A 27,767-nucleotide genomic window follows, 5' to 3' on the forward strand; every position below is an offset into this window, starting at 1 on the left:
TAAGGTACAGAGAGGTTAAGTGACTTGTCATGATCACACACAGGCAAGTTGCAGAGCCAGGATTAGAATCCAGGTCTCCTGACTCAACTCTTGTGCTCTTTCCATTAGGCCACACTGCTTCCCTGTCTACAGAACAGAAAGTTTATTCATGGATATTAACACGCAAAAGTAGAAAACTGAGAAATTCAAAATAATGATTACATATCCCTTTCCTCAATCCATATCATTTACCACACTGCATTCTGCAAACAGTGCCAGAACAAAGCAAAACAAAAATGAATAAAGAAATGTGAAAGACTATTCTTGAAATGAAATGGTCAATCAATTGTACTTAGTGAGCACTTACTATGTGTACCAAATTCTAAGTTGTTCTTAAAGTAAAAAATATTTTAGATAAAACATTATTTGGGTTCACAGAGCACAAATCTCGCATTCACTCTCCAGACCTAGTCCCGATGATATAATATTATAGTGACTGAGAATGGCACACATTATCAAACACTATAAAAAAAATGTAAAAACAGAATTGTGCTTACCCAATAACTGGATGAACTACTATGGATCGTGGATTATTTAAATTCTGGACTATTGCTCTCCTAGATTTATCCACCAGTCTCATGACACTAATACTTCTATACCGAGGGTCTGTCCAGTAAAGATTCTTAGAAATCCAGTCAAAAGCCAGATCTTCAACACTTTCCACTCTGTTGGCTGTAAGAATTTCTCTTCCTGGAAGTTAAAATATATAAAATGTAATGGTTTAATTTAAAATCTTTAAAGACAGTTCAATCAGAGCACTTCATTTAACATTTGACTCATATAAAATAACGGAAAATATAGCTGTCAAGTTTTTTTTTCTTTTAAATTACAAAACAGAGGGCAATAATGTGAAGTGAAAACCCTATCAAACTACTTCCAAAAGTTCAGGACTCCAAGAACAGATATGATTCTGATGAATATGCTTACTTGGATCTTTGCTACTTTCTCAATCAACCTTCCAGACAAGTTTCTCACTTCAGGAACTCTGAACAAGAAGTGTCTGACTTCACCAACTGTGCTCCGCTGAACTGGCACTACCAAGTACTAGCTGTGGGGGAAGCCCTCAAGCATTCACCTCCCAAACTCTTTCAAGAAGAGTCATTCTCAGGAACAGTGTTGCCAAATTTTCATAAGTCCACAGGACTGAAAAGAGAAAAGGCTGCTGCTCCCTTCCTGGCTCATAATTCCTCCCTGCCCTGCCACCCCCACCCCTGGGGGTGGAGGGCGGGGGAGGTAGGGAATCTAAAAGGGAGCAAGCACCATGCTCCCTTGAAGGAATAAAAAAAATAAAGATATGCAAAAATCACCTCTTAGTGAACTGTCATTCTGAAATCTAGACTACTTTAGGAACATAATGTGTATATCTCGTAAAGAGATTCTCTCTCCCTCCTTGAGAAAATGGAGGTGGAAAAGGGAATAAAGTCCACCTGCAGATACTTGTTTTATATAGAGACCTCTTGCCCTAGACACATATCATTTAACTTTGCACTAACACTTTCAAACCAGGGCTCCCAAAACAGTCACCTGGATCCAGGAAAATCAACTTTTTTTCTGGGTCCTCCACTAACTGTCTTGCATACACATCCTGTTTCTCTGAAATTCTATTGCCTCTCTGGGAATATGGAGAACACAGTACTTATTTATCACTTAGGGATGCTCCATGACCAAATGGAAAGAGCATTGGACTGGGAGTCAGAAGAGCTGGGTCTTAGTCCCAGCTCTGCCACTTGTCCACTGAACGTCCTTGGACAAGTCATTTAATGCCTCTGCACCTCGGTTTTCTCATCTGCAAACTGAGGATATGATGCCTGTTTTCTCTCCCTTCTAAACTCTGGGCCTTGTGTGAAATAAGGACTATGTCTACTCTGATTATCCTTATATCTACCTATTTCAGTGCTTAAGACAGCACTTGAAATCTAGCAAGCACATAATAAATACCATCATTATTATCCCCCAAAAGAATGGGAGGTAACTCATGACTACCTCCCAAATGGCCAAATAGACATCATTGTACAGAAAGTGATTCTGAGTATTCTAGAACAACAGAATTGCAGAGGACTCTGATATGGAACCCAAAATGGGGTGGCAATTTCCATGAATAAAAGTTAAATAGGAATGCATCATTCTCCAAAAATCAGATCCCTACTATATCTTGGATATTGTTAACTCTGAATACTAATCCCACAGAGTCTGGGAGAATCTTAGAAATATGAATGCCGCTTTTGTTAGGGGTTGTATTCAATTAGAGAACTAAACCTAGTGTGCTTAGGCCTCAGAGGTTATCTCACTAGTATCTGAATCAGGAGAGAGGAATGATGTTCAATTAATAAGTTTTTAATTAGAGAGACTCTGGCATAGATATCTTATTTCATTACACCAACCATTTTGGGTATGGTTCATTGGACCTAGACAATTAACACTTTCATGAACTTCACACACATCAAAGACATCCTTTGTGTTTTGTCAACTGATTGATAAAGGTAGGGTATATTATCATTTGCAGCTTTTAAAGAAGCTGGTGGTTTAAGGATAAAGGAAAAGTAACTGTTCCACCTTCTTCAATCGGTAATGGTTCTAGTTTTTTCTTTCACTTTTTTAGGGCTTCAGATTTTTCTCAAACTCATCTGGCCACCCTTCCTAGAAACAGTTGCCAACTTTCATATTCTCTTTCTCCACCTTGCTGGCAGAAAAGAAAAATCAAACCATGCAACACCCTCTCACCTGTTCCATCAGTTTTTTGCTTATAAATTATGTCTTTGGTTGTGTCTGAAAAGAAGATCGTGTCCTCTTGGGCAAAAAAGTCAATTCCCACAAAGTAGGAAGGGCTTCCAGTCACTGGGATAATGACATCTTCCTGGGTTGAGAGGTTGAATGGGATACCCCGCACTGCTAGCTGAGATGAAAAGAGCAAAAACTGTTGCACCGCTATGGGAGGGAAGAGAGAGACATTTGGAGTTAGAACAGAGTTTTTAGTCTTTAAAAAAATCAAGCATAGTTAAATTTAAGACTAAGGAAGAGGGGTTTTTTAATCACATTACAGCATTTATTTTTAAAAATAAAAGAACTATAAAATAAAGGAAAGAAAATAAAAAGAGAAAAGCAGTAAATACTGAGCATCTAAGACTGAACTTTCATATTGTTCTTCTTCATACTGAAACTTGTTCACCTTCAAGAGAACAAACAGAAGTAAAAACAGAAACTGACAAAAGGGCTACCATTTCTTCCAGGGGCATCCATTAAGAAAAATGTCTTGAAAGAATGCAAAAATACCGAGGGAAATGAAAACAAGGTTTCCTGGAGTCCTAGTAATTTCTACAGTAATCCTATGAAAAAGCCAAAAAACCCAAACACTCAGTGCTAAGCAACATAGATCCTAATGTGGCAAATGTGATTTGCATGCCTGATGGACTTGCTATATTTCTGATACTGGTTTTACCTTAGAACTTCCTCAGGGAGAGGGAGGTATCTGCCCATCACCATTGAACTAGGGGGTCCCTAGAAAGTCCAAAGTCCCTTACACGAGGTTTGAGATTATCCCAGGGCTTCCTCACTGAATTGAACCCCTCCAGGTCTAATGAGTTGCAGCAGTAAAGCCCAGAGGTGATAAAGATATAGTTAAGTAGTTCAGTACTAGGGATGCAATAGTGGCCCGATGACCTATATTGGACAGATTTTCAGAAAAGTCATAAGGAAGAGAAGGGGGAGAAACCAAGATCAAAGAAACATATAAAGAACTTGTCTAGACTGAAAAGTGATACAGAAGATGTGATATTGCATTTAAGGATGCAATACCCTGCTTGGCTCCGGAGAATTCTTGTCTTTGACATGGACATAAAGGAAAGTGTGAAATCAAAAACTTACCCAGTTCAAAAAGGCATAATGAATCAACGTGAAAGGTGTTCCAAAACACATCTGAGTTGAAGATAAAGGTGACAGAGTCTGATAACCAGTGGGGAGAAGTAAACCAAAGAGAGGAGTAGGCCAAAACCCAAGTCACTTGAGTAAAGGAAGGCAGAAACTGCCACCGGCATAAGGGAAAAGAGAATTAGTTACTATAAGAGCAGAACCATCATAGAAGGGTGCTCGACGCTCATACAATTAATTATATGAGATTCAAGAAGATAGAAATCCACTCAAAAGAGGTACTTCAATCAGCAGTAGTCACAACATCAATTATTATTTACTGCTTTCATTGCCCCAAACTAGGGCACAATGGACCAAGTTAATCAAGACAAAGAAGAGGACTGGCAGGAGTCAGAGGGAGGATATTTTAGCTGGAAAAGCCTACACACATATATCATTTTATTGGTTGCTGAAAAGACCATCCAAAGCTTTTTTCTTACCAACACAACGCCGCCCATCGACGTGCAAATCAAACCCCAGGATGCACTTGCAGCGATAGCCCAGGCCATCATTATCGGTTCTGTGACTAAGAACGCAGACCTGTTCACAACCCCCATTGTTACTTCCACAGGGATTCCTTACTGGGAAGACAAAATAGACAGGTTTGAAACTTGGTTCACAAATCCCCTGGCATCGTCAACTTTTGGAGTTTTTTGCTTTTTCTTTTAACCCCATTCCCGGCCCCACTCAACCTCACCCTTGGGTGGAGAAGTGGCCTCTACTTCTATAAATACTGTCCTATAAATTAGATGCTTAAATGTACAACAGTTCCCTCTCTGACCTTATACAATTTGCTATATCTGTAAATAGTTTCTCTTTGTGAAGCATATTCCCAAAACCAAAGGAAAAAAAATATGGCCCAGCCCCTGATATTGGGGCACGGCAGGGTGGCAACATCTCTTCAGGATGCTGAGGAGGAGAGGCCCAGGACGCGGTCTCTGCAAACAGGTCCCTGATGAGAACCACAGATCAGGCTGTGTGTGTCGGTGTAAAATGTTTAAAATTTCTCCCCTTTTCATACAAGTAATCCTGGTCATTGTCATTGGACTTACCAAAGGGCTGCCTGAGAGAATGGTAGACAGTTACTCCATACGGCCTCAGGGAGGACTGGTAGACCACCTGTGGGTTGGATTCCGTGAATTTATTGGCCTTCATCACTGCTAACCTTGTCCAATCAGTAAAGAACACATTGTGTTCAAACAGGCTGATTCCGTAGGGATGTGGGATGAGTGATCCCCCATGAGCTATTGTTTTCCTGTTGCAAGACAAGAGGAATATTTTACTGAAGGTGGATGCGATTCACCTGGATCCAAAACACTGGAGTGGTGAGTTTCTCATCTCCCCATGCAATGGAGGATTTGAAATGCAAGTGAAAAACAGTCCCAAGCACTTCCTGCACGTTTAGCATTCACTTGGTCCTCAATATGATGGATGATGATGGAGGAGGGAGAGGAGGAGGAATGGCATTTACTGAGCGCCCAACTGGGCACAATTCACTATATTTAGCCCTTGGGGAGAAGAAGTGTTCTGCATTCCCCAAATCCACTCCCACCCCTAGATTCATTTTGGCCACAAGGGCACCTCCCCACCCTCCCCAAATGACTTATTTCTCTGTTCTTCCAGGAAGATCTCCCCCAAGTTGAGGGAGCAAAGTCAACACCCTGCAGCTGGGAGACCTGGAAAGATAAAGGGGCCACAAGTGAGGAAATAGCTACTGATTGAGTGGGTTCATAAGTTAAAGCTGGACCATCACAGACTCGCCCAAGATACGTGCGGGACATATGGGGAAGGGGTAACCAGAGAGAAGCTTTAAAGGGCATAGACAAGAGACATCAAGGGAACTACAATACAGAAGCAGAGCAGGAGATAGAATAATAATAATAATGTTGGTATCTGTTAAGCGCTTACTATGTGCCGAGCACTGTTCTAAGCGCTGGGGTAGACACTGGGGAATCAGGTTGTCCCACGTGGGGCTCACAGTCTTAATCCCCATTTTACAGATGAGGGAACTGAGGCACCGAGAAGTGAAGTGACTTGCCCAAAGTCACACAGCTGACAAATGGCCGAGCAGGGATTTGAACCCATGACCTCTAGAAATGCCCAGGGCATCTGGGGAAGTGGAGAGGGAAGGAGAGAGATTAACACTGAATAGGAGAAAAAAGATCCTCTGCAGGTGAGAAATCAGTCAAGCCCAAGCAACCTTAGGCTTTACTATTAGAAAAGCCCAGAGAGACTGAGGAAGGTGAGTGCCAGAGAAATGTGTGCACATGGCCACAAAATAGAAAGGATTGGGAATCTGCAGAGGGAATAGGGAAGCCCTCAAGGAAGGGGAGGTGGTGAAGAAGAGGGCTGCATTGATCCAGGCTGGGGGAAGGGGGCAGGTGTTCTGGCCTCACATTCCCAGGGGCCCCCGGTTGGGCAATGGCTCAGCTGTGCCAGTGCAAGTTGTATGGGACTGAGCAGAAGTTACTCTACTTCTACCATGGGGCCTCGCTCTTGCCTAGCTCCCAGTTAATTAGTGCTGTGCCGCTTTGCCTCAGAGCCAGGAGAGTACCCAGTAGCAATATAGAACTTCTGCTCAACAGGCCTCCTCATCTGTCAACCTGCATTAGCTATGGATCAGCCCCAGAGGCTCCCAAGCCAGTTGAGCTCGGCACAGTTGGCACTCAGTCTGGCCCTGGTAAAGCCCGGGCAGAGAGATACCTAGTGCAAATCCAGCCATGATGTTAACCAGCACAACGGTATTTTACTTTAGACATTTTCTTCCTCTTACTTCCTTTGGCCCTAACCATGGGCTCTTGGGGTCTACGATGTACAAAGTCAGAAAAGGCTCCCTACCTTTGAAGTCCATCATAAGTTACGGTCTCGATGTAATCAAACCGGCTGTCAACCCAATAGAGTCGCTTTGATATGATATCCAAAGTTATCCCAGCAGGCCACCCTAACTTGGTCTTTATCAAATCTTGACGGTTTGTACCATCCATGAAGGCCCTTTCCACCTTCGGGTCCCCAGAAAGACTATCCCAGTCGGAGAAAAATAAATACCTACAAAAGGAGAAAAGATGAAAGGTTTCACACTTTTATGAGTGTTAGAGAGAAGTCATATGCTACCCAGGGAAGGAACAGGCTCTTCATGGTCGAAAAGCATGCTGAGCGCGCCAGATTTTATTGCAGATGGGGTTTGAAATCAGTTTGAGATCCTTGGGGTGTAATGCGACGGATGGAAAAAACGTTACACACGCAGAACTAGAGGCAGCCAAGATTGGTCAGTGGAGTAGACCCGTGTGCCCATTCTGGAGCAATGCCTTGGGACTTGCTGAAGGCTCTTGCCTTTGCTTTTCACCCCTGCACAACGCTTCAAGGTTCCCTGTTGATCCAGAAAATCATCTACATTTAAAAACAAAAACCAACCCACCAACCTCACAATGCCCTTCCTTGACAAGAAGAATGTCCTGTTGATTTCTTTAAGACCGGAGACTGACCCCATTTACTACGAATGAATCTGGCCTCACTGTTCATCAGTGGCCAAAAACTCCTTTGAGGGGGTGGGAGTGGGACTACGAAAGCATCTTGGACTCAGGCTTCCATACCACAGGGGTTTAGGTTTCTTATATACTTTTTTGTACACAGGGATTGGAAACTATTTGGGCTTTGAAATTTTAGTCCCATATCTTCTGTGTGTTCATTCATCCTGCACTTATATTAGAAGTCACTAGTGATTATCATCTCAACTCTGGTCTTTAACACGTAAGTACTGAAAGCTATTGTAATTCAGAAGGAACTCACCCTTGAAAAGTCTATTATATAATGTCTGTAAATGTTTTAATGGTGACCTGGAAGACAATTATGCTTAACAGTGATACTGTTGTTTAGTTGATTAAGAACACTGTCTGGAGTGAGCCAGGTGACCCTAACACTCTCTGAGAAGAAACTGGTCACCCATAAGAGAAAAGTTACTTCTTCCAGAATGCTAGCAGCTGTGTCCTGAAAGAGTTAACATCTTCATATGGGTGAAAATATCCCTCTCCGAGCATCATTAACTTTGACTCTTAGAATGTGAGGTCCACTTTTTTATTAATACCCCCTTGAAAATATAAATCATAGCCCACCTACCCAGAGACAAAACAAAATCGGGGTGGAATGAAAGAAAATTGCTCAATGTGCAGAATGAAAAATACAGCTATGGACCAAAAAAAGGCATTTAATAAGCTTTTCAGGGGGATTTATGTTAATGGGAGAACCCTAAATGTGCTTTCTGCAGGTAGCTGTTTGAATTCTCTTTGGGGATATGGGGAGCAGGAGAAGAAAGAAGGGAATTGAGGCAGATAACACAATAACATTTGTTAAGTATAGACAGAGGACCTGAAAATTCTGAGGGCTGAATATAATTTATTGCATACCTGATGATATTCACAAACCACCAGGAAAGCTGGAATATATATAAAGGCATATTCCAAGTTTCATCCATCCCTAGGATTCAACCAGGGTTGTTTGATACCTTAGCCCAACATACAACAACCCTGGGGGTAAGATTGATACTGCACGATGCCTCACTTCACTTACATGCCCAAGCCCAATGTTGTGGCCAAACGTTACAGATAAATAAACCCCTTCTGTCCTTTCCCATCCTGACCTGAACTTAAGTCTCAATGACGAATGGGTCTTGGAGGAATTTGTCCATACAGTTTGTTGTATTTTCAAGGGACTGGAGAGACCCCTGGATAGGGACTGTCAAAGAAGTTACTGAATTGAACTGGCAATTTATTTTCAAAATTGATGAGGCAGATTTCAGAGGAATTGTTGTCCAAAGGGGACCCCAACAAATTTTGACAAGCCAATGCATTCCTTCAAGTTGTCCTAACAAATAACACCACCAGATAAAATCTTGGGATTAAAAAGGCTTGCATCACTTTTCAAGAAAACAAATTTATAAATATGACTGAAGACCCTAATTAGAAGATGGGTTCAAAGATGTGCCAAATGGATTAGAAAGAGTTCACCTCCTATGAGGCGCTTCAAGGAAAAAAAAAACCACAAACCTAAATTGGACAAACTCCTTGTTAAAATTGAGAAACCACTCCCGTAGACAGCAGAGAAAGCTTGTATTTCTGTAGTCTCCTGCAAAGACTCACAATCATTTCACAACTCATTCACTTTAAACAGTGATCCTAAGCTTTGAGGATCACATTTTCATACTCTTTTCTTCATATTTATTTTCCAGAGGTTCTGGAATGGATCTTAATAATATGCAAGTCTAAGGAAAACATACCCCACAATGCACCCATTCATGACACAACCACATTTTTGACAAGGATAACCCTGATGTATGGTAGAATACGCTTGTTCAAAACTATGAGCCCTTGATCTCCCTGATGCCCTCACAATTATTTTTCATTGTTGACAGATTCTACAGGTGCTTAGACTATTTCCCCACATAAGGAAGTACAACCAAGACTGGGGAGGGACCTTGCCACACACCTTAACTTTCCTAGGGAGGAGGCTTATTTAACTAGAGTGCAGAAACCTTAATCGAAGCAAAATGATTTTAACAACTAAACCCACCCTTGATTTCCACAAAAACTGGAAACAGCATGAGTCTTCTATGGCCTCAAGAGATCAAAGTCTCTGCTTTTACCTGCCAGTTTATCAACTATTCCTATTCTCCAAACCCCTCATCTACCCTCTTCCAAAGAAGTCATTGAAAATTCCATGAACGGAGAGGAGACAGACATAAAGAGGAAGGGGGTGCGGCATTCTAAATACAGACTATAAAGAGAAACAGAAATTTTTTTTCATTTGCCACTTACCCAACAGTTGGATCCAGTGCAATTCCTCTAGGGTTCCCCAAATTTTCAGTAATAAGAGTGACTCGGTTGGTTCCATCTAAATTAACCATGTCAATTCTGTTCACGCTGGTCTCCACTACATAGAGTTTATTATTAACCCAGTCCACAGCCAAGTTCTCAGGAGTGTCGACTGAAACATTCAGAACTTCTTGGATATTTAGACCATCGATGCCAACAGAAAAGACCTGTGAGTTAAATAAGGTTCACTATTTCTGAGCCATAGTTGAACACAGGACTTGTAGGCCTAAATTGGTCATGGTCATGAATGCCTCCAACAAAATATCTACTTCATTCAAAGCACTTATCTGGACATAAAGTTTTACCTTAAAAATGGTCTATGGGAGAAATAAATCTTTAAAATACAGGACAGCTTTTAGGTGTATGAAGCACCTGAGGGGAAACCCGTCCCTTTTCCTTAATCTTTCTAGCATTAAAATACATTGATACATTGGAGCAATCAAACTTAAGGAACTTTGGATAACCAATACCTGAAGAAACTTTGAATTTTCACCACTGCATCTACTCAGGCTGTGAAAAAGCAGATCAGGACAACTGACTTGAATTAAATGAAACAAATGACCTCCTTCTAGAATGGCTCCTGTTAAAGTGATAAAGATGCCGGCATAACCAGATCCTAGCTTCTCTGAGACAGGAATAAATCTAACATCAGAAATAGGAAGGTGATATGACCAAGAATGAACAATAGTAACAGAGCAGAAGGGTAAAGTCCTCTCTAGTGTTCTCTTGCCCTAGAAACATTTTCCAGGTTCTCAATTTTCTGAAACAGTTGTAGAGAGTTCTCATTCTCTAAAACTGCATGAGTCTTAGTTGTGAATTTTGAAGTGGAAATACAGGAAAAAAGTAGAAGGTGGAGGAAATGTTCTTGGGATTTCCTGGTAGTGTCTCAAATTAGTTTCTAAAAATTTCCTTTGCTTTACTCAAAGTGAAACTACACCCATCTCTTTCCAAAGAAGGCTGTGTAGCAAAATATTAGCTTGTGAAATAAAATACTGTCAATACTTCTTCATCAAGCCTCCACTACCATCCCATTCATAAGATGCCGAAGAAATCTGATTTTTATCATCCCCAAAAGCACAGCACTTTTTACATTTTCAATGATCAAGTTTCCAAAAATTACTACCAAATATTTGACCAGTTTTGAAAGAATGCCTACTATTTCTCCTAATTAGGCTTTTGGACTCCATTTTTAATAAAATTAAAAGTTGCTCAAGGATAACTCATATAATAGGCTGCTTTGTTTAATATACCACATGTAATAGTATAGCATGGAAAAGGTGGTGATTAACATAAACTATCTCAAGGGCCTTTTTTGTTGGAAAACAAGGGTACAGCTTAAGTCTCCTCCCCTAAATTAAAAGCTATCAACACATTCTGCTATTGGTTTCATTCACTTCCCTAGGCATGACCCTCTTCACATTTCTACCTACCTTATCTTGGACTGTGTCCGTCCAAAAGATCCTGCGCATGTAAAAGTGAAAATCCACACCCACGGCCACTCCACGATTCCGAGATTCAACCAACGTACGGAAACTTCTTCCGTGGATATCTCCAATCAGTAAATCCCGCCCATTGGAAAAAATAATAGATGCAACCCCAGCTGAATAGAAAAGATAAGAGTGTCATTCCACTCATTGGCTCCAACGTCTAAGGTTCTTGCAAGAATACTTGGTGTGTTGCTCATTAAAACATCAGCTATGAATTGGCATTTAACAGTTACAAAACACTACATTATGATGGATCATAAGAGTTCATGTTGTCAGTGTCCAAATGGGCCAAAAACAATCATATTTTCAAATCAACTGGCTTGATCCATAAACATTCTCCCAGCCACCTATGACAACTTTAATCACTGCTGGAATTATTTGGAAAAGTTGGACCAGCAAATACCATAAAGGAAAAAGAGGAAAGCAGAGAGATTGGAAAATTTCCTTCTGGATAATCGGCCCCTAAATGACTGAGCTGGTTAAAGGCAAATCCACAGCTGAGAACCATCTACTTACATGAAATGTTGGCTCTACAGTGTCGGTGTTGTTCCAGGACGTATCCCTCTACGCAGTGGCACTGATGATGGCCAATACGGTCTTCACACATCTGATCACACACCCCCCACATCTTGCAGTCATCAAAATCTGCCAAGTGGAAAAGATCATTTTATCATCATTCACTGAGTGACCCACTGGAATGGCTTTTGGGAAGATCTCATTAACAATTACTCACCAAGGAGCTCTTCTGATATAGAGACCCAGACTAGAACCATAAATTATATAAACATAACTTGGGAACTGGACACACAAGACACTAAGACCATGTGCATTGCCATTACTGGGTCTGACAAGTGCCCTTCCAGTTTAATAGCCTGTCTCCCTCTGAGCCAATCGGATGCAATTTTCATTCAACCCAGAAGATCATTAGCATTTGTAAAGGAATTAAAAACATGGGGCAACAGAAGAATAAATTTTCAAAATATGGGGACGCTGTTCAGACTGCTAGACATACGGTCAGATTAATTTCCCACAGGTGAAAATTCTGGCGAGGTAGAAAGAGGCTGGGGAGTGCCAGGTTTTTGAATATTTTCTAATTATGCAATAACTTTCATCCAAGGATCTCAATCTTAACCTGCTGATAAAATATTGAGAAACCAAAGTAAGAAGAGGTATAGGCTGCAATTCCAGTCTACACTTATTACTCTACCCCTAAAGAAACACCACAGCATGCTTTCCTTAAGATCTGGAAATTCAAATTTCATTTTACTTCAGTTTGGACAATATAAAATAAAAGGCTAGTCTTTGGGTGGACTTAAAGTACTGTGTGGCTCTCATTGGTGTATTCAGTCACACAGGCACTCAAAGGTAAATTTCACCATCAACAGTGACTTCCTTCTTTATGTATGAAGGACAGCGATATCTGATGAACAATGAATTAATGGACTAAAGTTAATTTCTCAGTCCAAAAATGCCAGATACACTACCTAATTAATAGCAGCAAAATTCTTCCAGGATGACACCCAGTGTCAAATTCCTTGTTGCTGGGTTTTTTCCACACAACTAAGTGCAACAATGGGAGAGTTTGTGTGGTGTCAAAGTACAGCTATCTCAGCTCCTTTAAGTAAAAAAATCAAAGGAAAAAAAAAACCTTTTCCTACTGCAAAAAACATTTCCTCCACTCTTACCTATTATTTTCTATACTTTTCCAGCACTTCACCCTGCTCCTGCCACTAGCTATAGCCATCGGGAAAGAGTTTTGAAACTATTTTAGTTTAAAATGATACACTCCTCCATTAACTATACATCTGTCTGTCTCGCTGAGCCCCATTGTGGGTCTTAGCTGGCGGTCCCAATGAGCTGGCAATGATGACAGTGACCCACCTGCCCTGGGTCTATGTAGAGCTGACTCTTTGTCAACAGAGATCACTTCCCGTCAATCAGAAACAATGGGTGGTAATGAGCAGCTTCAGCGAGGAACTGTAGTTCTATTGACGGGTCAAGACCACCGGGAACCATTCAAATGGTTGAGAAATAGAGATTTCACATCAGTACTGATTTTTAAGGCTCCGTCACTGACACTACAGGGAATCTAGGCTGAGTCATTTAGATTCCCCACTCTGTAAAAAATATTTTCCAAGCAGAGTAGGGTAGTGTTCAGATCAGAATTTGGATTGTTTACATGTAAGGAATCTGCAAGCCCAGTCCAGGGTAATATTATTCTCTATAAAGCATAACTAGGACAAGTGAAGTATGTCACAGTGGAGGTTGAAACAGCAAAATGGTCTCTAAAAATAGGGTCTTGCATTTAATAACGTAATAATTTTGGTATTTGTTATGTGCTTACTATGTGCTGGGGTGGATATTGGGTTGCCCACAGTCCCTGACCCACATGGAGCTCTCAGTACCGATCCCCATTTTATAGATGAAACAACTGAGACCGAGAGACATAAAGTGGCTTGCCCGAGTCCCACAGCAGTCAAGAGGAAGAGCCAGGGTAGACCCCACTACCTGACTCACAGACCTGTGCTCAATCCACTACACCATGCTGCTTCTAGCCATAGGGCCCCAATTGGCACTTGAGAGGACAAAGTAGATTTGCATTGCTCTTCCTACAGGCAAAATGGAAGATTAGGCCATCTTCAAAATAATAATAATGGCATTTGTTAAGTGCTTACTATGTGCCAAGCACTGTTCTAAGGACTGGGGTGTGTACATGGTAATCACGTTGTCCCACATGAGGCTCACAGTCTTAATCCCCATTTTACAGATGAGGTAACTGGGGCACATAGAAGTCCAATGACTCGCCCAAAGTCACACAGCTGATCAGTGGCAAAACCGGGATTAGAAACCATGACCTCTGACACCCAAGCCCATGTTCTTTCCACTAAGCCACTCTGCTTCGAAAGCCAAATCAGAGTTTTTGAAGTCCAATAGACAGACATCAGAGGAAAACCCCAACAAAACAAGGGTGGGTTCTAACATGAGCCTCCTTATGAGTGAGTGGTAACAAAGGCACTGTAGGTCAACCATGTCTAAGTCAAGAAACCAGCACTTGAAAAAGTAAGGCTTCTTTTTCAAGACTATCATGCTATAAAGGGCTTGTAAAAGAAGTTTTATGGGTTTCTTTCAAACTATTCAGACCTTGAAAAATAGACACTATGCAATCTCACATGAACAACCCTTCTTTTGAACACTTCTTTCGACAAATGAATGGAGGCTAATCAGAGTCATCCTCGGTGGTAAGTGCTTACATTTCACTAAGGATACTTGTGCAAGTATATCTCTACTTCTATATGCATATGGTTGTTGCCCTATTGCTGGTGATGTTGGATGTAGTGAATATTTAAAAATATTTAGAGCCTTGGAAAAGGCTCTATAGAGGAATTTAGCTGAAGGAGATTTTGAAGGCCCTGGGATCAAATCAGTTCTCTCCTTGATGAGCTTTCATAAATTTTCAAACTCTCACAGCAAAATGCCAATATTACTATCATTGCTGGAACCCAAATGTTTATCTAATGCTGAAGATGAGTATCACTGGCTTATAATATTTCTATTGGTGTCCTTTCCACTCTATCGGGAAGAGCAAAGCCTTGTAAATAGAGAGGAAAAGCAGCTTGACAATAGAGAGGGAGGATCAACAACTGAGAAAGCCAAAGCTGAGCCCCAGGTTTATGCCATTTCAAAAGGAGACTGAGGCTGGCCTGCACAGTGATGACAAGAATAATGGATCAGCTTTTTTTTTTTTAAAAAAAGAAGCAACTTAACAAGTATGATTATTCATCTAAAAATACCTTCTAAATTATTTTAATTCACTCCCCAGGTAACTAAAAATAATATATCCCCCCCCCCCAAAAATAAGCAGTCATGGATCAGAATGATACCTAAGGGAAGTTTTGATTTATTCTGATAACAGTGATAGAAGAAGGCCCCTTTTTTGAAATTAGAAATCTGCCTGTACATAAACCACATTAATGTGTGCTGTCATTGATAACAAGGGAGAACAGATTATTGGCATTATTCTGGACACAGGCCTAGCATTAAAAGCTTACACTCTGAACACTGCCATGACAACTGCAATTGGATTATTTTGCTGGAAAAAAATCACTTTTTCCTGGCAAGGGGATGACAGGACAGTGAGATCAGAAGTGTTTCTACACTTCACCATGTTTGGTATTTAGTCCAAACACTGTGGAAGTAAAATCTTTTCCAGGAATTTCAGTCTTGTTTGGAAACGGAAGTCTCCCTTTGGGAATGCAAACGCTTAAACATTTATTTGGTGCTCACTATACTGGCTTTCACCAGATTTAGTGAATCACCCACAGTCACCTATATTGAAGAACATGCAAGAACTGAAACAGAAAGCAAAATCTTATTTTGTCAAGCATTCGGCCTTCCACAGCCAACCCTTTTACCGGATTGTACTGGTTTGAATTTCATCTCTTTTTCCTTTCCCTATGCATGCATTGGTAGGAATAAAATGAGCCCCCAATAATTCAAAAGTGCTCAGCAGGAGTGGGAAGGAGCAGAACAGCCAGAGAGAGAGAGAGAGAGCCGGACAGGAGGAATCTTGGAAAGGAGAGGCAGAGGAGCAGAGGTCCGAGGCAGAGGCCTGAACCTTGACCAATTTTCCTTCCTCTCCTCCTCCATGTTCTTCTGGACTGGCTTTCCTCTCCTCTCCTCTTGTCAATTGACCAGCCCCCTGAACTGGTAATAGCATAGCTACATTCTGTAACTAATTCCAGTGTCATGAATCTAACTGGTCATTCAGATGGAAGTAGTGTAAGGAGTGCTGATACATTCAAGTCTGGTGCATTGCAGGTATCGACCTACGTGTTCAGGAGTGATAGCTTCCCTGGTTAGAACTGTCTTCCTTAAGCTCAGAGGATTTTCCTAACTGATGATGAAGACTCCAGCAATACTTCCATCCCCATCTCATTCATTCTCAGGGGTGCGGTTTCATCTCAGAGTCAGTTTTTCACAGACTGCCATTTCCTAACATGGCCAACATAAAGAAGCATAGTGGTTTTTAACCCCAAATAGGTTTTAACCTCTGGTTTGAAAGTAGGATTTTTCAATTACACATATATATAATGGCATGGCTTAGTGGATAGAACATGGATCTGGGAGTCAGAAGGACCTGGGTTCTAATCCCAGCTCCACCATGTGTCTTCTGTGTGACTTTGGGCAAGTCACTTAACTTCTCTGGGCCTCAGTTACCTCATCTGTAGAATGGGGATTAAGTGTGAGCTCCATGGGGGACAGGATCTGTGTTCAGCCTAACTTGTATCTAACTCAGTGCATAGAACAGTGCTTGGCACACATTAAGTCCTTAACAAGTACCATAATTATTATTATTAACCATGGGTTTGTTAAAGTGAGATTTTCTAGCCATTCATATATATTTAACTTCTGTTGACAGTAACAACAATTTCAAGAAGGGAAGAAAACCAAACACATGATATTGTGCTCCTGGCTAGCCTCCTCAGTTTAACTCTTCAGTTCCCAAAGTCCTCAGCTGAAAATGGCTCCTCTCGTTCACATCACATGCCCTAATGCCCACTCTTGCCCATCTGTTGAATTGTCATGAAAATACTCCAAAGGTCCTGCAGTAAGGGAACTGTTTTTCTTATACAGGTCACTTTCTATGAATCGCTTACCAATGCACGTTCGACTGTCATTGCTGCTGATCACATAGCCCGAAGGGCAATAACAAAGCCCACCAGCTGGTGAAGAATGGCAGTGATATTGACAGCTCAGGGTGGCGCACTGGGATACATCTAAAAAAAAAAAGAAGCATTTTAAAGCCCTGCAGAGTGAATAATGCCATTTTCCCCAAAAGATAAGAGTTTAGATTTTATCCCCCCTTTAAAAAGCTCCAGCTTGGAGCAGGTCAAGCAAAAAATATCTTTTCCACCACTGTGTAGTGAGATGCAAAAATTCATAATACATTTAGCCATTAGACAATTCTTTTTCAGATTCTCAGGTGTATTTTTTTCAAAGCTGCTGGAAGCTCCAGGCATTGGAGTGTTAGACAAAAAGGAGTGTTGCATATAGAATCCCACTCTTCCTCTCTCTGGGCTTGTAAAGAAGTGCAATAGCCATGAAAAGGCCTCAAGGTGACTAGGCAGGTATTTTACAGATTGCATCAGAAATCTGTGGACCTTTGGAAATGTTAGGTCATTGGGAGGATGCAGCAGTTTGGAACCAAGGGCTCACATATGGAGAGGGAAGGAGCATCAGAGAGGTCCCTTGGAGAACTGCTCATCTGTTTAACCACCTCTCTACACCCATACTGATTGACCCTTTGCTTTTTTCAATTATTCCAGTGAAGGAGACCTGCGTTCTAATCCCAGCTCCACCACTTACCTACTGTGTGACTTTGGGCAGGTCATTTAATGTCTCTTTATCTCAGTTTCTTCATCTGTAAAATGGGAACAAAATACCTGGTCTCCATTCCCCTTAGATTGTGAGATGCAGGACAGGACCGTATCTGACCTGATTGTATTGTATCGACCCCAGCATTTTGGCACACTGTTTGGCACACCGTATTACTATTATTATGGTATTTTTTAAGCATTACTATGTGCCAAGCACTGTTCTAAGCACTGAGGTAGATACAAGGTAATCAAGTTGGACAGTCCTTGTCCCACATGGGGCTCACAGTCTTAATCCCCATTTTACAGATGAGGTAACTTAAGGACAGAGAAGTGAAGTGACTTGCCCGAGGCCACCCAGCAGACAAGTGGAGGATACGGGCTTAGAACCCACAACCTTCTGACTCCCAGGCCCAAGCTCTAGCCACTACACCATGGTGCTTCTTAGTACAGTGCTCTGCACACAGTAAGCGCTCAATAAATACAACTGAATGAATAATTATGGTACTTTTTAGGTGCTTATGTGCCAAGCACTGGGTACCTACAAGCTAAATCAGGTTGGACACAATTCCTGTCCCACCTGGGGCTACAGTCTCAAACCCCCTTTTTTAAATGAGGGAACTGAGGCACAGAAAAGTGAAGTAACTTGCCTAGGGTCATACAACTGACAAGTGGCGGAGTCAGAATTAGAACCCATGACCCTCTAACTCCTAGGCCCATGCTGCTTCTCAGTAAGAGCTTAATTAATAGTAAAAGTGCTGTTATTGTTGTTCTTGCCTATAATTCCTCTTTTCTATGTGTCTGTCTTCCAGCTAGACTGCCAGCCCCTTGTAGGACATGGACTGTCTGAAATATTCATTTTGTATTCATTGTGTACTTAGCACTGTGCTCACTACATAGGAGGGACTCAATAAATGCCATACCTAACCAGGTAGAGAAAATGTTTTCTAAATTTCTGAAACACTCCTTGTACACCAGATTTGTGGCTGCTGCTTGCTTGGAGAAGGATACTCTGACCTTCCTCCTGCCTCTCATACTCACTGCAGTATCTGCCTGTGGTCACATTGGTTTCATCTTCTGCCATAGGGCAATCCGAGGTCCCATCACAAACTTTCTCAACTGGGATACAGTGTCCTGATCCAGGACAAGCCCATTCTCCTGGGTAACACTCATGGTGCCCGCTTTCTAAGCAGAACAGAAGAAAAAATGACATAGGTTATATAAATTGATTATGCAGATTATTTACCCACTATGATGTATTATAAAACCTATTTGAGGGCACAGTCCACAAGATTTTTTGAGGCCTTCCCTGTCTAGGCACTCATTATCCCTAGCCACCCTCCCTTCTATGTCACCTACGCACTCGGGTCTGTACCGCTGAAGCACTTTATATTCATCCCATCCTCAGTCTAAAGCACTTAGGTACAGATTCTTACACTCTGCCATTTCCCCTTTCTGTAATTTATGCTACTGATGCCTGTTTACTTGTTTTGATATCTGTCTCCCCCCTTCTAGACTGTGAGCCTGTTGTGAGCAGGGGTTGTCTCCATTTGCTGCTGAATTGTACTTTCCAAATGCTTAGTACACTGTTCTGCACACAGTAAGCGCTCAAATACGATTGCATGAAAGAATGTTTCGCCCTCTAGACTGTAAACTCCTTGTGGGCACGGACGTCTACCAACTCTATTGTATTTCTCAAAGGCTTAGCACAGTGCGCTGCACACAAAAGCACTCAATAAATGCCACTATTGACTGACTGATTGATTGACTGGGGGGTAAAGGAAAGCCAGAGTGACTTAGATTCCCACACAGCCCAAAACCCTGATTTGCCCACTATTTTCAAGCTACCACAGTGTGTTCCCAAGCTTCTAAAAACAACAAAACAATGATAAGTGGGGTGGCATTTTGGGGTACTGGACAACTCCTCAGCAATAATATTGTACTGAGGCCCAGAGGAGGGTGTGGTAACTCCCCCCACCCACAATCTCCCCAGTCACACACACCCCACATTCTTCCTGCCCTCTCTTTCTAATGTTTCATATCACAGTTTCCCTCTGAAAGAAATTTACGAGAAAACTAAGAAGACATGAAGTAATTCAGGAGATGGGAAAGGGCCAGCTAGGGAGTTTTATCAAAATGGCGTTTGTCCTCAGGGAGATGCCAAAAGACCCACTCCTTACCACAACCATTTTCATCTTCATTATCCTCACAGTCATCATCTCCATCACAGACCCAGCTTTGATGAATGCAGCGGCCACTTGGGCAGGTGAAGAAATTACCTCTGCATGTTTGATAAGCTGAGGAGGAAGAAAAAACATTTGTTTTTTTAAAATTGACAAACTCAACTCATGTGGTTCTCACTGGCTTTTCTAAATCATTTCCCACTGAATAAAATGAAAGGGGAAAAATTCATTCATTGTTTTTTAAAGTGTGGTAATCATTGGCCCCATTCTTGTTCTGATTTCTTTTCCTCTGAGTTGGGGAAAAGGTGTAGCACTCTAGAAATGGCCCTGGTCCAAGAATATACTCTAATAATCCAGGATAAAAAGCCTACTGATAACAGTAGTAATAATGACAGTAATACAAAGAGCATTTGCACCAGGGTTGCAGTGTATTTTACTAAGCACTTGGAAAGCATAAAACAAGCAGTTGACACAGACTCTCTCTATAAAGAACTTACACACTAAAGGGAGTGGGATTCCATAGGGTTTTCCTCTTAAAATCTGCAGGAATATCATTTAACAGAAGGGCCCAACATTCGTCTCTAGGCTTTCTACATGAATGATCCCTGCCCCAGTTACCTCATTCATAAAATAGGGATTAAGACTGTGAACCTATGTGGGACGGGGACTGTGTCCAACCCAAATGCTTTGTATCTACCCCACTGCTTAGTACAATGCCTAGCACATAGTAAGCGCTTAACAAATACCACAAATACTACAATTATTATTATCACTACTTTAAAACTCTCTAATCCAGTTATTCAAAAGAACATGGAGCCACAGGCCCAGTACCTGAAAGAAAAATGAGCCTGGACTAAGAAGTCAGAATGGGAGAAAGTAAGAATTCTATATAAAACCCGAAATTATGGACTCCAGCCCCGATGCTGTATTTGGTTGATTACTGACATTCAAACCAATAAAAGTCACCGTACTGCAAGAATTTTCATCGCTCCGGTCCCCACAGTCGTCATCGTGGTCACAGACAAAAGCTCGCGGGATGCATTCTCCGTTGCCACACTGAAACTGCGTGTTCAAGCATCTCTGAGCTGGGGGTGGAGAGAGAAGAGAAAAGAAAAGGTCACCATCAGCTGTTCAAACCAACACCGCAAAGGACTGGAGTCTTTTATTCTTAATGAGCACAATCTTCATGATTGAATTGCTCCAAATGGTGCCTACTGCATATGGTACTTACTGCAGTTGCCTTCGTCAGAAGAGTCCCTGCAATCTACTTTCCCATCACACCTTTGACTGGTGTTATAGCATGCCCCATTTGCACAAGACAACTGGTCACAAATTGGATAGTCTACAAAATGAAAAGCAGAACAGACAATAAGATTGATAAAAGGCAGAATCTACCTAATAAGGGAACTGACCAGTGACACCATTAATACACACTCCAGAACACCATTAAGGTTCCTGAGACCACATTTTCCTAATCTGTGGGGAGTGGGAGGGGGATCCAACAAACAAACAACATTTACTGAGTGCCTACTTTGGGCAGAACATAGCACTCTGTTCTAGGGAGAGTCCAATCAATGTTAGCAACACAATCCCTGAAGACAACTTGCTTATAATCTAACAGAATAAAAGAAACACAATTTGCAGATAGAGGGAAGAAGGAAAGAATCACAAAATGAAATGAAGCCCAGTAGGATTCAAGTTATTGCTTCTGTTTTTCCTCAAAAGCCAATAGAAGGAAATTGTACTGGCCGGCCTGATCTAGTTTTCACAAAGTCATTTTGTGCTTTATCCAGTGTCTATAATTTGCCTGATTATTTGTTCAACTATCTTTCAAAGTACAGTGCTCTCAGAATACTCTCCCAAGAATTTAGTACAGTACTCTGCACACAGTAAGCACTCAATAAATACAATAAATTGACCAATAACATGTTCTCCACTACATCTTTTGAATGGAATGATGTTGTGAAATTAGGAAGCATTCTTCTGATAATGCATGCCTCTCTGGATTGAATGCAGTGCAATGTCAGAAGAAATAACTGCACGACATTGACCAAAGTGTGAGTAACATGAGATTTGTCAACCACAAAACTCCCGGGTAATCTGAGATCTGACTATCAAAATTATTTTTATTTTTAAAGAAAGGAACCAAAGGCATCCTTTCCTAGTTTCTAGTGACTACTATCTCCCATGAGTTTTCAGAAATTGACTAGTGGTTCTATAATACCATCTTCCCATTCCCTAGGATCGCATGTCATCTGGCTATGTTGATTTGAATACTTCCAGCTTTTGAAGTACTCTTGAGCTATTTCATTCCCCATTCTAATTGGGCTTTTCAACCTCCTAGTACAAGTGCTGTTCTCTCTGGTTAACTGATCACTATTGAACTTTTTTGAAAAGCCAAAGGCGGGAAAAAACGATTTAAAGCCTCTGCCTTTTCATAGTCATCTGTTATCTGCTTTTCGCTCCCTATCTGTCAGGAAGTGACATTTTCCTTTGTCCCCACTCTTTTGCTTTATATAATGAAGAATGTTTTCCTAGTGGTGTGCAGTCCAGTGTATATTGTTCTCCAAGTTTGTTTCCCAGGAAAAGTAGCCCCTTAGTCCACCTGTTAGAAATACAGTGCTTTAAGATGATCTACTTCACGACAGTGAACAATATCATAAAAGTTTACTGCTCCCCACTCCAGACAGGATGGTCTTTTACCAGTACAAAGCAATGATTAACAACCAGGTAAAGGGTTTCAAAGTCCTGAAAAGGAAGTATAAGTACGGCAGACAACTTTAGAAATTATCTTAGAATAGAAATCTGCAGTCCTAAACTCCCCTAATATCTGATGGCAACAGACCAAATCCTAAACCAGACAAGAATGTATACTTACAAAGAGAATAAAAGCTGCTTCCTGTTCAAACTTTTCATCCAAATAGGCGGGCGGGCTGTTATTTCAACCCAAGACCACTTACCAATTTGATGAGGCTGTCAAAAGCATTTCTGGGTTTAAGTTGGATAATTATTAGTTACAGTAGGCATTACATCCTTACTCTGTGCCAAGCACTGTGCTACACACTGAGGAAGACATAAGATCTTCAGAAACAGCCCCTGATCCACACAGGTTTCACAATCTAAGAAGCAGGAGGAGCAGGTGTCTTATTCCCATTTAAAGATGAGAAACCTGAGGAACAGAGAGGTTAAGTGACTTGCCTGTGGTCACCCAGCAGGCTAGTGGCAGAACTGGGATTAGAACGTAGGACTCCTAATACTTAGTCCCTTACTCTTTCCATTAGGCCATATATTGCCTAGTGAAAAGACCAAATCAAGGGAAAAGGTGGAAGTAGGAGGAGTGGGAGGAGGACTGCTAAAAAGATGGCAACAGCTGAACTTCCACTACCAGAGGCTTTTAATTATCTCAGACCTAGCAACGATCCATTCATCAGCCTTTGCATGATGCTACTTTTGTAGGGCCTAACCTTTAACAGATTGCTGACGGCTTCCATTTAGCCCCTTCCCCAATCAGCCTTATTAAAATCACATCTCCTGTAAGAGGTCTTTCCTGCCTAAGCTCTCATTTCCTCTACTCCCAATCCCTTCTATGTCACCCTTGCACGATAGGAAAGATATAGAATTATTCTGTAAATTGCTGTCAGCCCAATGATAATAAAGAGATGATGCCATAAACATTTCCAGGGCATGACTATCACATAGAGCATCAATCTTTGCTTTTCTGAATGTCAAGTGATTCTGAGTTTTCATTTGGCTTTGTACTATGAACATACCATTGGGAGGAAGACTGATATCACCTCACATCGAGATCATGTGACAAACACACAATCCAGCTAGTCACTCAGCTCTGTTTCTTTGCCTTGCCTAACTGCCCCTTTCATCGTCTGGGCATCAGACATGCCAGTTGATGGAGTTGGGAGATTCCCCTCCCCCGTGTGGCCTGGATCACTCCCTAAATGTTTTCAGCCTAAGGTCGACTGCTGAACAGAAGATGAAAAAAAAATCCAGCTCCATCTTCGCAGCAGATTAGCTGCCTCAAAAGTGGAATTTATTGGGCCTTGTGTTCTGGAGTTTTCCTTTATAGTGGGTATGTTGGGACATATTGGCTCGGTGAGTCTGTTGTGATCCCTAACCTTTCTCTTCGAGAGGCCGTGCCCCTGAGGAAAACTGGAAAAAAAACAAACCCATCCCCAAAACCTTAGACTAAATAGGCACAAAGTGACTAAACTTAAAGTGGGTTGGTGCAACTCCTTCCCTGGGTGAAAAACCAAAGCCCTGCTTGGCATCTTGAAGTATAGCCTTGTGACAGTCAGAGGTCAGCCGTTTGGCAGTCCAAATGAATGAACTGTGTTTCTGTCTTTCTACTTGCTGATAACAAACCACAATCAGCCAGGAATCTCCCTCGTTTCCACACCACATGGGTCTCTTCCATACACAGAGTGCCTCCCCCTCAGCTCCTGCTCCCCTTGCTCCCCTTCTCTTCCTTCCTCCCCTCATTCTCCCTGCCCCCGCCACTTCCACTGCCCTCCCCCCAGCCCCCCCATACACAAGCACACATACACAGAAGTGATTCATAAGGCAGGCAGAGAAGGGCCGAGGTGACTCCACGGATGCTGTGTATCTAAACAAGATGAAATTCTGCCAAATCTTTGGTAGGGGATCCAGAAGGCAATTTCAAAAGCAGGCAGGTCCCCTTGTGGAGTCCACACAAAAGCATGGAGTCCAAACTGCCTGCCCTTAGCAGAGTCTGAAATGAACAGATTCCACTTCCCATAAAGGTCTCTATTGCTAAAGCCATCACATTATTAATGAGCTTTTATTTAGCCCAAGAAAAGAGAGGGCCACCATCCTGTTATCTCCTTAAAGGGTTATTTCTGAAAGCATGTTTGCTTGTTTGGCAGGGCTGAGACTAAGCATTGTAACTTTTCTTCTATAAAGCAAATCTGCCATGCCACTGAGGTGCAGTTCAGAATTTTAAACAGAAAGCAGAAACACCCGTAGCTTTACTTAGACGTACACATGAACCCGAGAGGAAAATCCTTTTCTGAATCTTTTCGCCACATAGATCTTTATACAGTATCAAACATTACCAACCAAAGAAGAAATAGATTCCACTTTCCTCACATATCTTCACCACCACTGCCTCTTTCCTTTCTCCCTGAATTTCAAGGACTAACACATAGGTCCCTTTCCTAAAAGCTGGAGTTATACTCCAGAAGGTAAATCAGTGTATGATGTGAAACGTGCAGTGTCTGTCTGAGCTTCCCATCCTGGTGCACTGAATAGACTGAAGCAGGTGTTGAGGTTAATAAAAGGTTTTATGTCAAACGCTATCGCTCAGCTCATTCCCCAAAGGGGGAGAAAACAGGACTCAGCCTTGGAAAATTCAATAGAACGTAGTTGAGAAAACAGATGTAAACATTCATTCAATCGTATTTATTGAGCGCGTACTGTTTGTGCTCAAGACAAGTAAATGGTCAAGTAAATTAAAATTTAATAAACAAGTAAATACAAAAGTGAAGTTGTTAAAGTGGCCCACAGCTGGGATGACATGACTAAAAAAAACCTGAAGGATAATTAGGGAATACCTCCTGGAGGAGATAGCTTATGGAGGGATTTGAAGAAAGGGAGTAATACTTTGGCAAAGCTGAAAGGGGAGGGTACTCCATTAAGAAGCAAGGATGGTCTGGATGCAGGAGAGTTAGGAGTTTTGCTTGGGAAGAATACATTGCATGAGTTGGAGGAGAGTGGACAAAAGAGCAGAGAGATTAAGAACCACTGAATGGAAATACTTTAACAACTCAGCTAACAAATGGAAGGACAAAGAGAAGAGAGTAGTACCACAGGCAGATGAGGCAAATGAGTAACAAATAGGCTTGCAAACACTACACATTTGAAATGCACTTTTACACCCTGTTTGAGATTCTATTTCTCCGGTGGTCAAGCAGTGGGGATTTTTTTTTTCTAATTTGCCTCAAGACCCCTGGGCTGATCTCCCTCATTCTTTCGTTAAGAGATATGATTAATTTTACATCAAGGCTAAGCTAGATAGAATTCTTCACAAAAGACTCTCCTAAAAGGGCTGATCCACAGAAACTCCAAACATACTGTAGGAGTAGCTCCCTATTGAATCTAGGAAAACTGCTGTGCTCTAAATATACTGCTGTTGGAACATAAGTTAAAAGGAATTAGGACTGAATCAGACCTCAAAAAGCACTTCAGCCAATCCTGAAATTCCTAGTGGAACTTCCCTACTGTTTTAAGAGAGAAAGTACGTGCTTTTGTCTTTTTTCTGTTGCCACAATCAGTGGGTGGTTAACTTGATTAGCTGAACACTTACTGTGTTCAGAGTATTGTACAAGGCCCAGGTCGGAGGCTACCGAAGAGAGCAAAATGAATATGTGATGTCAAAGGATTTATAATCAAAAGGGAGAGGGCAGGCAAAATTCAGAAAGATGCATGTGAACCAAAAGTTTAGAAACATAGAATCAGAGTACTAATTTCACTAGAAAAATAAGTCTTCAAAAGTAAAGGAAGTTACTGGAGTAAATGCAGTCAATGAGACAATTAATAATAATAACTATGATATGCACTTACTATGTGTCAGGCACTGCACTAAGCACTGGGGTGGATACAAGCAAATTGCTCAGGAGAAAGTTTGCTATAATTCTTCCTAAACATATGGCAAGCTCCTCGAGGGCAAGGAACATGTGATGTGATTCCATGGTATTCTCCCAAGCTCTTAGTACAGGGCTTTGGACTCAATAGGCGCTTTAAAAATACCCTTGAATGAAGGAATGAATCTGTGATTTGCTTCCAAAGGAATTAATATGCCTTATTAAAAAGAAAACTGATCAACTACTATGTGCAAGGCACTGTATTAGACACTATAGTTCTAATTAAAGAATGAGAAAAGTTTCAAAATGTTCAACGCAAATATAAAGCATGTAATTTCATTGTTTTTCAGAACATACAAAAACAAATGCTTTAAAATCACAATGATAATTAGCAATTCCAAATGAAAATATCTCCTCCTTGTTGACGAGGAAAATAAAGCAATTCACTTAGAAACTGTACTATTTTAGTTAAATTCCACTAATTAAATGAACCACAGCTGTACTGTTGTTCTGAAGTTTCACTTTGCCTCTGCAAGGGTAGTTTTTCCTGGCTGTTAATCCCATTAGCAGTAAAATGGTCTATAGCTTTGAAACCACTTGTTCCTTTTTTTCCGTAACACGCTTAATTGACAAGTTGCTTCATATCAGTGCCATTTTACAGATGGCTGGCCTATTAAACAATGTTACTTGGACAAAAACAAACAGAATTCTTACAATTACATCAGGAACTGTTTTCCAGGAGCACTGGCTAACAGAGAGTCCCTTGTGATTTGGTTAGAAAAGCAGCATGGCCTTGTGGAAAACACATGAGCCTGGGAGACAGAGGACCTGAGTTCCAACCCTGACTCAGCCACTTGTCTGCTGTGTGACCTTGGGCAAGTCACTTTACTCCCTGGGCTTCAGTTACCTCATCTGTAAAACGGGAATTCAGACATGAGCCTCATATGGGATACCTGATTATCTTGTATCTACCTAAGTAGTAAGCACTTACTAAGTACCATAAAAAAAAAAAAATCCTAAGAAGTCCAGAGATGTTCCTGCAGTCAGATTGTGCTGTTTCTTTCCCAGGATGACAGTCTCTTTCTAGAACTTGAATGTTCTTGTGTCTACCACTTTCCAGAGGTAGAGTTCCCCTACATTTTCAGGCCAAGGAGACCTAGCCACACTACGCTTTGTTTCTCAGTGGGTGCTTTTAGGTTATAATTGGGGTGTGAATTCTGCAGTGAGGGTAAAGGGACTTCTAGAGGCCTGGAGAATCAGACTATCACCAGGGATTCCTGTTGGTGAGGGTGCAGCACAACTA

At 41.4% G+C, this 27,767-nt stretch overlaps 1 protein-coding gene across 5 annotated transcripts in view; it reads right to left on the reverse strand.

The window, feature by feature from the left end:
- LRP2 (LDL receptor related protein 2) overlaps positions 1 to 27,767 on the reverse strand; it is a 164,123-nt gene that overhangs the window by 100,170 nt on the left and 36,186 nt on the right. For all 5 annotated transcript variants that reach the window (XM_029071513.2, XM_029071510.1, XM_029071508.1 and 2 more), the window contains exons 5-17: positions 21,082 to 21,192; positions 20,822 to 20,935; positions 19,848 to 19,964; positions 18,709 to 18,852; positions 16,951 to 17,070; positions 11,810 to 11,938; positions 11,237 to 11,406; positions 9,750 to 9,973; positions 6,781 to 6,987; positions 4,995 to 5,197; positions 4,383 to 4,523; positions 2,761 to 2,964; positions 537 to 729 (exon numbers count right to left, since the gene is read on the reverse strand). In XM_029071513.2, the coding sequence (XP_028927346.1) occupies positions 537 to 729; positions 2,761 to 2,964; positions 4,383 to 4,523; positions 4,995 to 5,197; positions 6,781 to 6,987; positions 9,750 to 9,973; positions 11,237 to 11,406; positions 11,810 to 11,938; positions 16,951 to 17,070; positions 18,709 to 18,852; positions 19,848 to 19,964; positions 20,822 to 20,935; positions 21,082 to 21,192 (2,077 nt within the window). The remainder of the gene's footprint in view (positions 1 to 536; positions 730 to 2,760; positions 2,965 to 4,382; positions 4,524 to 4,994; positions 5,198 to 6,780; positions 6,988 to 9,749; positions 9,974 to 11,236; positions 11,407 to 11,809; positions 11,939 to 16,950; positions 17,071 to 18,708; positions 18,853 to 19,847; positions 19,965 to 20,821; positions 20,936 to 21,081; positions 21,193 to 27,767) is intronic.

Source organism: Ornithorhynchus anatinus, chromosome 9 (genome assembly GCF_004115215.2).
Source record: "Ornithorhynchus anatinus isolate Pmale09 chromosome 9, mOrnAna1.pri.v4, whole genome shotgun sequence".
NCBI classification, from domain to species: Eukaryota; Metazoa; Chordata; class Mammalia; order Monotremata; family Ornithorhynchidae; genus Ornithorhynchus; species Ornithorhynchus anatinus.